Genomic DNA, 15,190 nt, shown 5'->3' with positions numbered 1-15,190 from the left:
CTGGCTGGCAGCTCTTGGTGTCTTTGGCAGTGTCAACATTTAGAAAATGTAGTTAAATAAAATGAATCCCAGATAATATCTCCAACCATCCTGCTCTCATGAGTTTCAATGTAATGTCTTGTTTCTCATCTGACTGTGTGTGAATCTGAAAAGACTTGAGTCTCAGCCTTTTCAGACTCCAGTCCTAGCACTTGCAGACTTGTGCAAAGGTTAACATGTAATTTACATCACAGTATGTACAGTATGTTATTTAGACTTATTGCACGGCTTGGTTTAATGCTTGATTCTGATTGGTCAATCGCCAAATTCTGTTATTTCTGGATAATGACAGCTCCGCTCTATAACAGACCTAATCGAACCCTCGGAGCACCTGCTGTGCTCCGCTGATTTACTGCTGTTTCCATGTAAACACACACACACACACACACACACACACACACACACACACACACACACACACACACACACACACACACACATTTACAGCAAAACATTGCTCTCAGAAAAAAAATTAGTGAGAAATAAGCAAGCAGTACCCGAAAATGGATTCTATTTGATCACTTCCTTGTTTTACGACTTCCAGCCAGCACGACACTTATGGGAATACTTTCATTACCAAGCAAGGAAATACGAGTCGTTTCTTTGTGTTTTGGGTCAATTTATTAATGTATGTATTAAGTAGCCGTGTAATAAGTGTCTGTGGTTAATCACCCTGTCTGTGATTTATCTATAAACAATGACCACTCAGCCATACATTATCCCCTTACCCTTACATAATTATGCTAGGTTCATTCTCTACCTGTATCGTATAGAGGCTATGCGCTTAACCTACTGAGTGAGTAGCAGAAAACTACTTTCTGCCTCGACAGCCTACTCATTCAAACAGAATAATTATAGTCCTGACTAAAAACTGACTTTATGCATGTGCATATACCTCTATAGTTTACTGAGACACTGCAGTGCATTGTCTCTCTGCATTCTATGTACAGTATGTGTTTGCTTTGTTTATTGTAAGTTACCCCGGATAAAAACTGTGATTTTTGGCGAGCAACACATTCTTGCAACAGTAGACACTACTCCAGTACCCCCCTTCTTTATGAATGAAGACATCTTGACCGGTCTCAACACTGGAAACAAAAGCACGTAAATATGTGCAGACACTTGTCTTCCTTACTGACCAATGAGAGCACTGGTGTGTGTGTGTGTGTGTGTGTGTGTGTGTGTGTGTGTGTGTGTGTGTGTGTGTGTGTGTGTGTGTGTGTGTGTGTGTGTGTGTGTGTGTGTGTGTGTGTGTGTGTGTGTGTGTGTGTGTGTGTGTGTGTGTGTGTGTGTGTGTGTGTGTGTGTGTATTATGCAGTGATCAGTGCCATGCACCAGACTGCACAGTGAAGTAGGCACAGAGTGTGTGTGTGCGTGCGCTTGTGTGTGACAACAAACAGGGTCTCTATGCTGGCATCGGGTCTCCGCTGGCACGTGTGGCACTGGGGGGGTGGGGGCACTGTGAGTCTAACGTCACCACATGAGGGGCAGGATGGGGGGTGCAGGGCAACTGACTGTTCAGATCACTGTCCAGGGGTCTGTTATGTTAGACTGTTAACTCAAAACTGAACTCCTCACAAACAGTTTGGAAACTTCGGTCCATTATTTTTCCCCTTCAGTAATACCAATTGGTATTGTCTTTTATGTCATTATGTCACCTTTACAACGAGGTGTAAAGGATCGTGTAGTAGTGGAATGAGCAACAGAGCTAAATGTGTAGAAACTGTTTCTGTTTGTAATCACTCTATTTTTGGGCATTCCCAAACTTAGGACCAAGTTCTGTGGGACTGGTGAAGTCACACAGTGTGCAGCAACAGAACCCGTCAATATTCACTATGGATTAAAACCATGTTCAAAAGTTTACAGATGTAATATTCACTATGATCTTAAATCAATAGTTCAACAGTTAGATATCTAATATTCACTATGATCTTATACCAATAGTAGGCTACAACAGTTATATCTCAGGTATTACATTATCTTCAACTGTACTTGAGCTGTTTACTTCTCACCTGCAGAGCCTGACTCAGTCTCTTATCATTGTTTAAAGTTAAACACACAGCAACATTTATATCTGTAACACACTGTGTGTGATGCTTAGTTACATCATGTTAGGTGAGGATAATGATTATTAACCCAATTAGATTAATGAGGTCGTTCATTAATAGCTAGCTAGCTCACGTGTTGTGAGCTTGTAGATCTGCTATTTTCGCAGCAGTAATTTTTTGCGACATTCTATCTAGTCTAGTCTATCAACATTATTTAAAAAAAAATCGTACTACTATTTCCTTCTTTCAAAAGAGAATTGATACTGACCTGGTATCTTCTCACTGGCTGACAACGCACACACGCACGCACACACACACACACACACACACACACACACACACACACACACACACACACATACACACACTATAGGACCTTTGTGTCCGTAACAGTGAGTCTTTCATTGCTCACACAGGGAAGGCTCTGCCCTTGGGCACAGCGAGGGGGGATTTAACCCCCAACCCTCCGGTGTCCTGTTACACATAACTCACTGTTCCTTAATGAGTCATGATGACGATGACATCACTAACGAGGCTCAAGGACGATGACATCACTAACGAGGAAAACGCTTAATCACTGAGTCAAGAAAACTCCCAAGTGTGGAGTCAGCGGAAAACACAATGTCTATGTGACATCAAAGGAACAATGACACATTAACAATACATGTATTTATTTAAAGCGTAACAAACATAATATAATAATATAAATATATTCTCCCAGAAATAATAAATACAATTCTTCACAATCAAAACTAATATACACTTACACATTCATGAAGCAGTGTGACATATAGACTAATGCTCTAGTTCGATTTACAGCTTGGTAAATACAGTAGAACATACACTACCGTGTGTGTGTGTGTGTGTGTTACAAGCTGCTACATTGAACACTGAAAATAACTGATCTACAAGCTCCCAATGTGTTGCGTCCGTGACATGTTGTTAGCTTGTATGTCGGCTATTTCTTAGCCGACATACCATACCATCATGTGACAATGGTGGTGTCAGTCAAAGCCATGGTTAGTAAGTGGTAAGTGTGCATAAAGACCTGTACACCCCCTATAGGTCAGATCTAAATTTAGCTTTCTACCACAAAACCTATTAGCAAGTGTTGTCATGACCCAATTCATTTGCCATTTCTCCTGACAAGGAAACCTAATGGATTTATTCCACTATAACCTCACAAAAAAGGTTGTGTAGTACCGGCTATCCGGTATCAATGTATCAGATACTGGTCATCCAATCAGACCCACCGTTGCTTCTCTCTGGACGAATCAGACCTATCGTTGCTTCTCTCTTGTCCAATCACAGCCATCGTTGCTTCAGCTCCCAGGTTCTCTCTCTCATCCAGTCGTGGGTGATCTGCGGGGCGGATCGCTCCGCCCCCAGCACCAGACAGAGACGGGCCAACTTGTCGCGGTTGCGGTCCAGGTACATGCCCGTCTCCCCCATCAGGGCGTCCAGTGCGGCGGGGCGGCTCTCGTCCAGAGTCACCGCGCTGCTCAGCATGGGGTTGAACCGGAAGTAGACGTTCGGGGCCAGGAGGTCGTCGAGCAGCGTGTGGACACCCTCTGTGTCTGTAGCACTGCACACCAGGGTGTTGAGCTTAGCTCTGAGACTGTAAATTTAGCACGAGATAATATTAATATTGTATTCATTTTAACCTGCCACACATTTTAACCTGTCAGGAGCGACGGTGTTGTCGGACTTATGCCTGTCGGACTGTTAGTATGTCTAACAAACTAATGCACCCCCGGACGAGGATGCTGAGCTTAGCGTTCAGGGACATTAAAAACGAATTAAAACTAAACTAAATTAGATAGAAATAAGAATCATAATAACCTAGTGGAGGTAGCAGGGTTCTTCTTGGAGTTGTTATAGCGACCGGTGCCTAGCGACACCACGCACTGGAACGGCTGATTGGGCCACAGGAGACGAGCCTCGTGGACCGCCAGAGCACAAGGATTGTTGAGCAGGATCCCTCCATCCTATGGGATATATACATTATATGTATTTATACTGTGTGTATACTATACATACATGGACCGCTAAAAAGCATGGTTGTTGATAGGGATGTCCCGATTTTTCTCTCCTGATCCGATAGCACAATTTCTGTCTAAGCCGATACCGAATACCAGTGTTGTGATCTCGTTCTCGTGTTGTGTTTATAGCTAGCTAGATATATATATATATATATATATATATATATATATCTCTCGTGTTGTGTTTATAGCAGACTCCTCACTCAAACGTGCACTTGAAGTTTGGGCAACTCGAAAGCAAACCCCATGCCCCCACATTTTATGTACCTGCCGTAGTGTCAACCCCTTACCCCTGTGTCAGATCGGTGGTTAGACTGGAGAATAAAACAGAATTCCACGTTCTTGGCATACATTCGGTTAATATTGTTCTTATCAGTGGGACTATTAATAACTTTTAATAATAATTAATAAATTACCTGATGAATGTCACTTTGTAGACGGAACTCCTGGAAGTATCCTGGAGCAGCTGATGACGCTCTAACTGCCTCCCACATCTTATAGTGTGATCCTCCTATAAATATAATATATTAGTTATATATGACTGCCTCCCACAATCCACATCATTGCAATTTAAAGGCAGTGAATCAGGCAAAACAGTGAGGTTTGAAGAAATAGCTGTGCTTTAAATTAAGCTATCTACAGAGGCTGCCTGCCTTTCTTAGGTGTAATGGGAGTTTATTCCAAGCTTCCATTCCATGTTTTTATGCCATTGTAGGCACTTACTGTAGAACAGATGCCTGAAGAAGGTCTTTGACTGAAACGTTGCCTTAATAAAGTTCGTATTGCAAGTACAGACGGTGTGCAGGTCTTTGTGCACTAAAGTTTGTGTGCATTTTTCAAGGCACTTTATAGAACAGAAAGACCTAGGCAGCATATCTAAGCAGGAATTCAAGGTGCCAGATCCTAAAAACAAACGGGTTCCGCGTATCGACTCAGAGATCTGGAGGCGTGGTTGTAATGATATTAATTAAATAATTTGTTAATTACGGTACCTGCATATCTACTCAGAGATCCAGGGATATGGTTGTAGTTACGGAACACAAAAGGTTTGGCGCTAGTCCCCCAGTTGACCACAGCACTCACTGCTGACACCTGGAGGACAGAAGAGAAACAACACACACAGAGATCATAATGGATAAACAACTGATTTTGTAATATGGATATGAAGCATCAACTGATTTTACTCATATGGATATGAAGCATCAACTGGTTCGACAAATGAAACATTATACCGGTACACACTTTCTTCTTTTTTTTGCCTCAGTAATCAATTCATTTTGATTTATTTAGGTATTTTATTATACCTCTCATAGAGACTGATTGCATTGACAGCTGCAGTACACCGTTCTCAATTGTGTCAATTGTGGGCATGATTGTGTAGGCGCCTGTGTGTCTCTATATGGGAACTGATTGATTGATTGAAAATAATTGTATTAAAAGCTTGTAGAATGGACAGTCCAAGGAAGGTACAGGTCAATGCAAAAATAGCCTCGGAAACCCAGACGTTTTCATTTCCAGGGAGAGAAAAAAAGTCTGGGGCCGAGTCCATTTCAATTCGGCATACAGTAGCGCAAACGTCGGTCTCTCTCTGCTGATTTCTGATCGTCTGCACCTTTGTTACAGTAAATTGACGCAGACACGTACACACGTACACAAACACACACTCCTTTCTCTTTCTCTCTCTGTCGCTCAAATTAATTAGTCTCATGTCCTGCAGCTGCGTCTAGTTTCTCCCGGTGGATCCTGCCGGGAGCTGCCTATGCCATAGAAAGCATAGGTGAGTTCCAGTCTAATGCAAAAACTGTTAAGAGGATAAAAACAAAAAAAGCACTAAGACCAATGCCGTTTCACATTTTAGTGGCATAGGAGTGAAATTAATTTAACCCCTTGTTTGAGCCGAATGTGGGTTGAAGGTGGTTTGTTGAACTCCCTCTGGTGTTGTGAGTGTGGACTTTGTTGACCGTATTTTGACAGGTACATGGGTATCTTAGTGGTGTAGCGAATCTTGTAGACCAGGCCTGTTGCAAGTTGCTGTACTCTGTCCTCAACCCTAAGCCATTCCCAGGCTGACAATTTTGTTTTGGGATGTCTGGAGCCTTGTTTTTAGGGCCTTTGAGGTCCTGTGGTACCATGAGGTGCATGCACAGTCATGTGCAGCTCATGGTAAAGAAAGAATGGTTACCTTGGGACTATGGGAACAGTATGGTTACTTTGGGAGACTATGGGAATGGACATCATAGTTACTATGGGAACAGTACGCGTGGTTACCTTTGGACTCAGCTCCTCTCTAGTTGTGCTGATCAGCAGTTTTTCACCCAACGTCTCTCTGGTAAAAACAAAAGGAAAGAGACAATTGTGAGCCGACGTTCTGGCAGTCAATTAACTGGACATGTCACCATGTCCAGTGTAATAGTTCCCAATTACAGTTGAGTTAAAACATTTTTTTTTATCCCATGATATCCCATGCAGTATATCAATTGCCTAAGCTGTAATCCTGGGCGCTACTCTCCCTCTGCCAACCTGGGGAGAGCCCCGAACTAGAGTTGTTCCGACACCATTATTTTCAGACAGAGTACGAGTACAAGTAATTCATTTTTAGTACTCACCGATACCGAGTACCGATACTATAACTATAAGCCAATCAAAATGTTAATTGATTCATCTGATAGTGTCACCTGCCGAATATAAACATAGATGCAGATGGATCTCCGATCTAGACTTGTCAGTTGTCATTTATGCTTGTAGATCGGCTGTTTTAGGTCAGACTTGCTCCCGTTGCATTGACCGTACAGCCTAGTGTCAACTGAATGTTTTGGTACTCGGGTCAGAATATCGGGCCCGGTTCCGAGTATGAGTACTTGAGGGTGGTATCGGCTCGAGTACCCGATACCAGTATCGTTAACGGAACAACTCTACCCAGAACTGAGTATAGTATATTATAATGTATTACCGTAGTATTTTCTCCCAGGTTTCGGTACTGTAATAAGAATGGCTCCAGCCCATATTGACCGTTCCCACCAGAGGATTCTGACAGAACACTTCTGACCCAAAGCGACGATACATCTGACCACACTCATCCAGGGAGAACCTAGCCACGCCCACCATGAAACCCAGCACCGCACCTTTGAGAGAGAGAGAGAGAGAGAGAGAGAGAGAGAGAGGGAGAGAGAGGGAGAGGGAGAGAGAGAGATACCTGGCTTAATATGTTACCTAGCGTATAGAGGGTTTGCACATGCATACAGCGAGTGGCAAATCGAGTGGCGAAGTGAGTTTAACGTTGTTTAATTTGAATGCAATCATATAGAACTTTTCTGTTTGGATGTACTGTATGGGCTGTCAAGGCCAGAATGTAGCCTATATGTAATGTATACATTTTGCCACTCAGTAAGCGTTCCTGCATAACTTCCGGGTATGATGATGATGTCACGTGCATAGCCTCTATTACCTTTACTCACTCCACAGATGTAATCTATTATGTAATATATAGATGTAATCGATTACCGCTATACTCATTCTACAGATGTAATCTATAATATAATATAGTCTATAGATGTATACTTTAAATATTGAATTATGTAATCTATTACCTGTACTCACTCCACAGATGTAATCAAACAGCTGGTGGATCGGTCTTCCTGTCTCTGCTTCCAAAAGCCTCAGAACTTGTAGAGGAACCACACCTCTATGCGTGCACGCACACACACACACACACACACACACACGATAATGTTGACACTTAAATAAGGGGGACATCTTAACCAGACCTCACTCTACACACAGTACATAATTATGGAGAGCAGATCTACAAGCTCACAGCACTTTGTACTAGGATGCCATTTAACACTGCAATGCATATGCCAACATAATCCTGCTATATCAATAAAAATGACCTAAAGACGTCCAAGGCCCCCTGCGTATACACGTCCTTAGCACAAAAGGTGTTAAAGGAGAAATTCAGACCAAAACTATAATCACCCCTCAAAAGAAATGAAGACAACTATAGCTTTCTACCATTATAGCTGCATTTTACTGTGGGAGGGGTGGGGAAAATGGAGAACAGGGGGAATCTATGAATTCAAAGGCCAACGTGTACTGTATGTTGGGACAGGATTATAGGCTGTGTTTTGGTCTGGATTTATCCTTCAAATGCTTTTTTGTAACCATGGTTACCTCGTTCCCCCTCCATCGATGGAGAGGACTCGTATTCCGCGACCTCTGACCGGATCCACGTAGCCAATCAGAGCCAGCGATTCTCTGATGGCCTCCTGAACTTCCTGGTTGTCTCTGTGCCTCCGTCGATGTCGCAGCAGTTTCACAGCCGTTTTATCCTACAAAATAAATAATTTAGAAAAGGTTGGTGAATAATAACATGAAATAACATTCATGTCATGAGATTGGGGTGCAATAGTTAGTCAAATTAATGCTTTTCAAATTGTTTTTGTCATGCAATTATTTGCATGACACTGTGGTAAGACATAACATACTACTAAATGCTTAATCGACCTATTGCATTTGTTTTTGCCTGTATTTGTTGATATTTATAATTATTTTTTTGCTGTCAAGAAAACAAGTCTCTGGATCATTGGACTAAAAAGCTGCAGCTGCTGCTGCTGCTAAGTGAGATGTTACTGAGCTATAGGCTTATAGACCGAATCATCAGTACCGAATCAACCCCTCTGAGGGCCCTGGCGCTACACCAAATCAAAAGGCCCCATCACATGCACACACATACACACACACGCGCGTGTGGAACGCAATCAAGAACAGCACTTTTCGTGTTTGCGCGCCCAGTGAATGAACGAGCGCGTGTTCAGCGCACCGCCCTACTATAGCAGCTGCTCCCATAGAGTTATAAGGCTGCTCCCCGACGCTGGATCTGCTATGTTTGGGTCGCATCAGTTAAGAAACTGTTGAACGACCAAAAACACTTCCTGGGTTTCCTGTGATGCGTTACATTGAAATCGGTGACCTATGAATACGGTTTCGATGGAAGCAACAGCTGTACCTATTTGAAATAGTCTCGCACAGGGCCATGCAAGCTGCGGGCCGTGGCGCTTAAGCTTTACTGAGCTACTGCAGTGGCTAAACTAAACTACACTGGGTAGTGCAGTTTACAGACCAGCCACAGGACCGCACGGCATGCTGGGTAATGTAGTTTACAGACCTGCCACAGGACTGCACGGCATGCCGGGTAGTGCAGCAGGTGCTGGTTGAGCGAGTCAATGCGTTCGGTGAGGTCGTCCGGACAGAAGGCCCCGCCCACGCTGTCAATCAAACCATGTGTTATAAACTCTGCCTGCTGCGTCCCCATGGCAACCTGAAATACACACAACATAAACACACTACAGTTAACACACAACACGATGTAAAATACACAACACACACACACACACAACCGCGAAGACCTGGTTAAGACACTGCTCCGGGCAGCGCACCCCCGTGCCTCCGCCTCCCAGTTCTTCTGCGTGTGTGTGTGTAGTGTCACACACACACTCGCGTGGACGCGCGCACACGACAGAGTTTTGGTATGGAATGAACATAATATAATAATTAGGCCTGCATCGCTTTGTGCTTAAATTATCGCTTTTGCTAAAACGCTGAATCCTGCAGATAAAGTCAACTCACCCTTCTCTTCAGTTTGGTCTGATAGGAGGAGGCTGTGATGTCAGTGAGGTCAGTCTGACTGCTCTGGACGCCCCAGGGAGCGACTTTCAGAAGGCCGGCCAGCAGGGAGGGGATGGAGGTGGACGGGTGGCGCAGGACGTCCAGAAAGGACACGGACTTCACGTCGTCCACGGCGGCAGCAGCGGCTCTGGCGGCGGCTGGGACCATCCCTCCGAGGTCGTTCCCGTCCCACTCCACTTCCACAGAACCTTGACCCTTGAAGTAGCAGTTGACGTGACCGGCCATCTGAGTGTAGCTCTCTCCGAAGCGAGCTGCATGGCTGCTGCTGTGGAAAAGACCTGCGGTCTGTGGAACAATGGAGTATATAACAAAGTTATGCTGCTGTGGAACAATGGAGTTTATTATAACATACTGTAACTGCTGCTGTGGAACTAGTCCATCTATAACAGTCCACTAGTCCATCTATAACATCTTAGTCTAGACGAAATTGTCAACATAATTTAATCCTAGTTTTAGTCATCATAATTCGTTTTTATGTAGTATATTTCATCATAGTTTTAGAAATGAACAGATGGAAACACTGACCGGTTCCTCCCTCCTCCTCCTAGACTGTGATGTTCTGGATGCAGATGGTTCCTCCTGCCTGGGCTGTAGTGGTGGTGGAACCCTCAGGGTTCTGGAGGTGGGCAGTTTAGATGCTTCGGAAGATGCATCTAAAGATGGATCAGCACCGCTGTTCTCTGCAGCAAAGTGCGCTTTCTGAGGGAGTCGCTGATGATCGCGTTCGTCCGTGACTTTGGCACCAAAGTAACTGTTGATGTGTCCTGCCAAGTACTGATAACTGTCCTCCCATGAGGAGGACGAGACCGGTGGGGAAGTGTTGGTTTTTAACCGAGAGCTTTCGGGCTCCGGCTGCAAGTTTTGAACATTATGTCTCAGAACTTTCTTCCTCCTCTGACCGATGTTTGTCGTTGCCGTGGTTACAGGTGTTATTACCGGCGGTTCGAGCAGATTAGTCCCCTCCCCTGTCGGGACGTCGTCTTTTCGCGGCCCTCCGGAGAAAGCGGAGTTGATGTGATTGGACACGTAACTGAAGCTCTCTCCGAACCTGGTGGCCAGAGAGCTGATGTGGAACAGCTGCAGGCCAGAGGAATAGACCGGTGGTGGCGGTGAGGCAGTCATCATGTCTGGAGGACTGGAGGTGTTGGACGGTCTGGAGGAGTCCTCCTCATCATGTTTCGGCGTCTTTGTCTCCTGTCTGTCGGTCAGTCTTCTCTGTCTGACCGGCTGTCCTCTCCGCCGGGACAGATGTTCTGGAGTGCTGCTGACCGCACTGCCGTCGCCCCCACCACCACCAGCCATGCAGACCGCCCACGACGACGTGTCTTTCGTCGCAAAAAACGCATTAACATGTCTGGATAAACGGTCAAACGTGTGGCCCAGGCGGGTTCCCAGTGTCTGGGGGTCCTGGTAGAAGACCCCGACGGGAGCCTGGGCTTTCAGGGCAGAGTCTCTCTCGGAGGTGGAGTAAAAACGGACTGTCTGGACATGTTTCACTTCTCTGTGGAGGTAGTCAGAGGTACTGCGATGATGTAACCACGAGTTATTCAGGAAGGTTCTCCTATAAGTGGGAGGACGGCAGCTCTGGACATCCAGAGAGAGGCCGGCGGTAGTCTTGGAGGTCTTGGGGGTCTTGGCCAGATGGCAGTAGTTTCTACGGATGCGTAGCAGCAGATATCTGAGTTTAAAGAACAGCCTCAGTGTCCTGCTGCTGCCTCCAGAGAGGTAGCGACCCATGGCTTAATGCGATGTCATCAGAGCAGCAACCAATCACAATCTAAACGTTGTAATTTCGTACCTACAGTACAAGAGACACAAAGTATTATATTATTATTATTATTAGAAAAGAGCACTCTATGCACTCAATCTTAGCCAGGATGGAATGGAATATGTATCGGACAAATCCGTCTTTATCACATGACTATAGAGATACTGTGTAGCGATGTGGGTGGTGTTTGGACAAAGAGTAAAAAAAAGAATGCAAAAAAAACAGCCTCCTGGTGACGCTATAACAGGCCAATGTGATTTTCACTGAGAGACACAACTTACTCAGCTGTGAGTTTAAACTGCCGTTTATGTCAGGTTGTTGAGAGCTTGTAGATCTATTTGACGGTGAGATTCATTCACATTCATTTAAACTGGAGTTTGTGTAGTGCTGAGCTTGTAGATCTATTTCCACTGTGGGACACGACACCGAGCATAAATCAGCTCACAGCTGATCATGTCACCCAACAGCTGTATAAACAACAGCCTAAAACACACCCTAAATCATGATCATCAGGTATTATTACTATATAAGGAGGGAGATTTTTTTCAAAAAAAGTGTACAGTATTTGTTAAAATGTCATTTTTTAGTGGACACGCCAACCAGTTCATTAAGTATACGTAGGTTTCACCTTAGCACCACACACCTAATCCAGTCCCTCAGTCTCCTCCTTTAAGACCACCCACCTGTCCTAGTCCCTCCCCCTCCTTTAAAGTACTGTCCATGGCTCTGCCCATTTGTTTACAAGATTCTGATCAAGGACAAAGAGGTACAACATGCTCTATTCGGGGGGGGGGGGGGGGGGTCATCTGTAATAGGTGTGGCCGGAGCCACTCCAACTGTCAACACTTTATGCTAGGAATGGAAGAATAGATGCGTACTGTATATAATTATTGCAGAAATGGCTGCACAGTGCACACCTTTGTTTCTTATGCATTTGCCCAAAGTTCCCTCTGACAGCTGGGTACCCACAGTCCTTAAGGCTCATACATACAGTTTTTGGTGATAGGTTATCACCGCTTTAGGTGATAGCTTATCACCTAAAACGGTGATAAGAGTTGAGGCCATCATACTCGCGGTGATGTCCTTAAGGATTGACCCCGCCGCCCTGTGGTTTACCCAACTTCTAGAATCTAGACCAATCAGTGAACGGGGTGATAGCTCCAGAGTGAAAAGACTTGTCTGATAGTAAAAACAGAGAGATGGGTCTGTGTCCGCGGTGATAGCTGATCATCACCGCGACTGACGTAATGGTGTAGTTTTCCAACCCTTTAAAAACTACACTGCGGTAATAACCTATCACCAAAAACTCGAGTATGTATGAGCCTTTAGACTGTCTAATTTGGCACTGGACACCTACAGCAACAGAGCTCTGAAAAGACGGATAATATTATTAAATTCTAAATAGTTGAAAATGTGTATAATTAGTTGCAATACAATGAGTATCCATTACAGCTGGGCCATTACTCATATAGCATCACTGCTTCACATAGCCTACACCCCCGTACTTGAAAATGGAAATGAAAGCTACAGTATATTACAGTATGCATATAAACATACTGTATGCTCTCATATTAATGTGCCTTCATTAGAGCCATCTCCACCATTGTCCTCCCTTGATAAAATACACTTCTGTCCACACAGGCAGTGTATTTGAATTTTACGTTTTGGATCTGCCATTTCCACTATTCATGTATACAGTTATTAAATATAGCTAGAAGTTATCTGTCATCTGTACACCTTTTGTTTACCAAGTCCTGACAGACAAACATAAATGTAATATTAATTAATAAATGTTCAACAATTTGAGCAACAATTAAATGTCAATTAAAAGTAGTTCTAGTTATTAGTAATAACACAGCTGTTATATAATATAAATATCATAATAGCCAGTAGTAACACAGCTGTTATATAATCAGTGGTCAGGTGCTGATCACAATGCCAACACTACATCCTACCACTGAAATGTTCCCACTAGTTCCTAGTACTGTGTAGCCTTAGAAATGTAACTGGATGCCATTCAACACACACACACACACACACACACACACACACACACACACACAGTCTGAATGACCTGTATAAATAACTCCAGAAGACCTCTGTCCTTAGTTGATCCTGTTTGACTGTAGTTTACATTTTAAACTACAGTAAAACAGTAAACTACATTATACAGAGCTCTGCACAACACTGTCAATGAATAGCATCTAACAGAAAATACCTAAGAACATGTTTGTGTGTGTGTGTGGGGGGGGGGGGGGGGTGTTGATCTCCAAAAATAGCTGATCCACAAAGTCACATGTGAGATTGTAGATTGTAGGCTATTTTCTGCACACAACACACACACAAGTATAAATCATGCAGGCACTATGCCAACATACATTTGAGTCTACTAAATCAACTGCAAATTTACCTGACTAAAATCTCTGATATTTAGTCTAAAGCTACAGTAGACTGCAAATCAAAACAGTTCAGACTTAATTCAAAAGACCAAAGCTGCATTCATGAACATTTGCTGTCAAAATGAACACCATTTTGCATTAAATGGAGGAAGGTCAAATAGAAGAGAACAGTTTCCCAATTATTGCAACTCTCACCTTGAGACAAAACTTGACAAAAGTTGATTCCTCTTGTGGTGTTCAAAATAATGTCCTAATGTCCCCTGTGTCACTCTGGGTAATTTAAAGGGACTGCAATGTTTTCACTCTCAATTCACTGCTTCCTGTGTACAAATAGCACTCTAAAATCTGATTGGCTGAGTTTACAGCTGCTTGGGGTGGTGGTGGGGGGGTGGGACACAGTTGACCAATGGTCTGTCTGGAGTGAAACAATACTATTTTAAGGTCATGTTATGGACGGTGTTGTGTGTCCCAGTGGCCAGCGAGGGGAGACATTTCACCGCATAAACAACACTGAGTCATGTGTGTCATGTTGTGTCACTGTGTGTTGTCACCTAAAATAAGGACAGGTGACAAGAGGTGGAAAACACTTCCTGTCCACCTGCCCAGTCTGTCACATGGAGACAGGTGGAGAAAAGTGCTCCATTGTTTTACTTAAATGATAAAAGTATCAATACTAGAAATACTAGTAAAAGTCCAGTAATCAAAAAGTACAAAAGTATATTGGCATAAAAATTTTGCAGCAGTAGAATGTCCCATTTTATATTTTCAAATTATGTCTACAAATAAATCATTTGAAAAGCTCACAATGCGTCACATTGCTATGCATTGTGAGCTTGTAGATCGGCTATTTTCAAATGGCCGAAATGTACAGTATATATAGGTTTGAGGTGTTTAATGTGTGTTTTGTAATAATAATGAAAATCTATAAAGTAGCTATAGTGACAACTTTTTTTTTGTAGTGGAGTAAAAGTACAATATTTGGATCCGAGATGTAGTGGAGTAGAAGTAAAAGTATTGGAAATCGGAAAAAACTCAAGTAAAGTACAATTACTTTAAAATTGTACAGTACTTGAGTAAATGTACTTAGTTACTTTCCACCACTTCTGACCACCTGCCCAGACAGGTCACACATGAGCCATACTTCACACATGTTTTACACCCAGTGGTAAAGTAACTACATAAAGTACATTTACTTAAGTACAATCTTTA

At 43.4% G+C, this 15,190-nt stretch overlaps 1 protein-coding gene across 1 annotated transcript; it reads right to left on the bottom strand.

Moving 5' to 3' along the window:
- Window positions 1-2,767: 2,767 nt before the first annotated feature.
- Window positions 2,768-14,296, bottom strand: LOC308315536 (calcium-independent phospholipase A2-gamma-like). Its single transcript, XM_080763563.1, has 12 exons — window positions 14,177-14,296; window positions 10,340-11,612; window positions 9,755-10,099; window positions 9,294-9,446; window positions 8,300-8,457; window positions 7,717-7,811; window positions 7,080-7,251; window positions 6,398-6,455; window positions 5,122-5,221; window positions 4,546-4,640; window positions 3,930-4,075; window positions 2,768-3,705 (listed from the first exon to the last, which is right to left on the bottom strand). The coding sequence occupies exons 2-12, from the start codon at window positions 11,549-11,551 to the stop codon at window positions 3,393-3,395; spliced, it is 2,847 nt and encodes a 948-aa protein (XP_080619689.1). The 5' UTR covers window positions 11,552-11,612; window positions 14,177-14,296; the 3' UTR covers window positions 2,768-3,392.
- Window positions 14,297-15,190: the final 894 nt, after the last annotated feature.

Source organism: Protomyctophum bolini, assembly GCF_963924005.1.
Source record: "Protomyctophum bolini genome assembly, chromosome: 5".
NCBI classification, from domain to species: domain Eukaryota; kingdom Metazoa; phylum Chordata; class Actinopteri; order Myctophiformes; family Myctophidae; genus Protomyctophum; species Protomyctophum bolini.
Note: the sequence above shows the minus strand (reverse complement) of the source record. Positions and strands in the feature narration are given on the sequence as shown.

What these genes read in the sequence shown, in the direction of transcription:
- LOC308315536 (XM_080763563.1), bottom strand. Translation starts at nt 11,551, where the DNA reads ATGGGTCGCTACCTCTCTGGAGGCAGCAGCAGGACACTGAGGCTGTTC. An exon ending in GCCGTGCAGTCCTGTGGCAG is followed by an intron (nt 8,458 to 9,293) that starts GTCTGTAAACTA and finishes TTTATTTTGTAG; the next exon opens with GATAAAACGGCTGTGAAACT. An exon ending in CATCTGTGGAGTGAGTACAG is followed by an intron (nt 7,252 to 7,716) that starts GTAATAGATTAC and finishes TCTCTCTCAAAG; the next exon opens with GTGCGGTGCTGGGTTTCATG.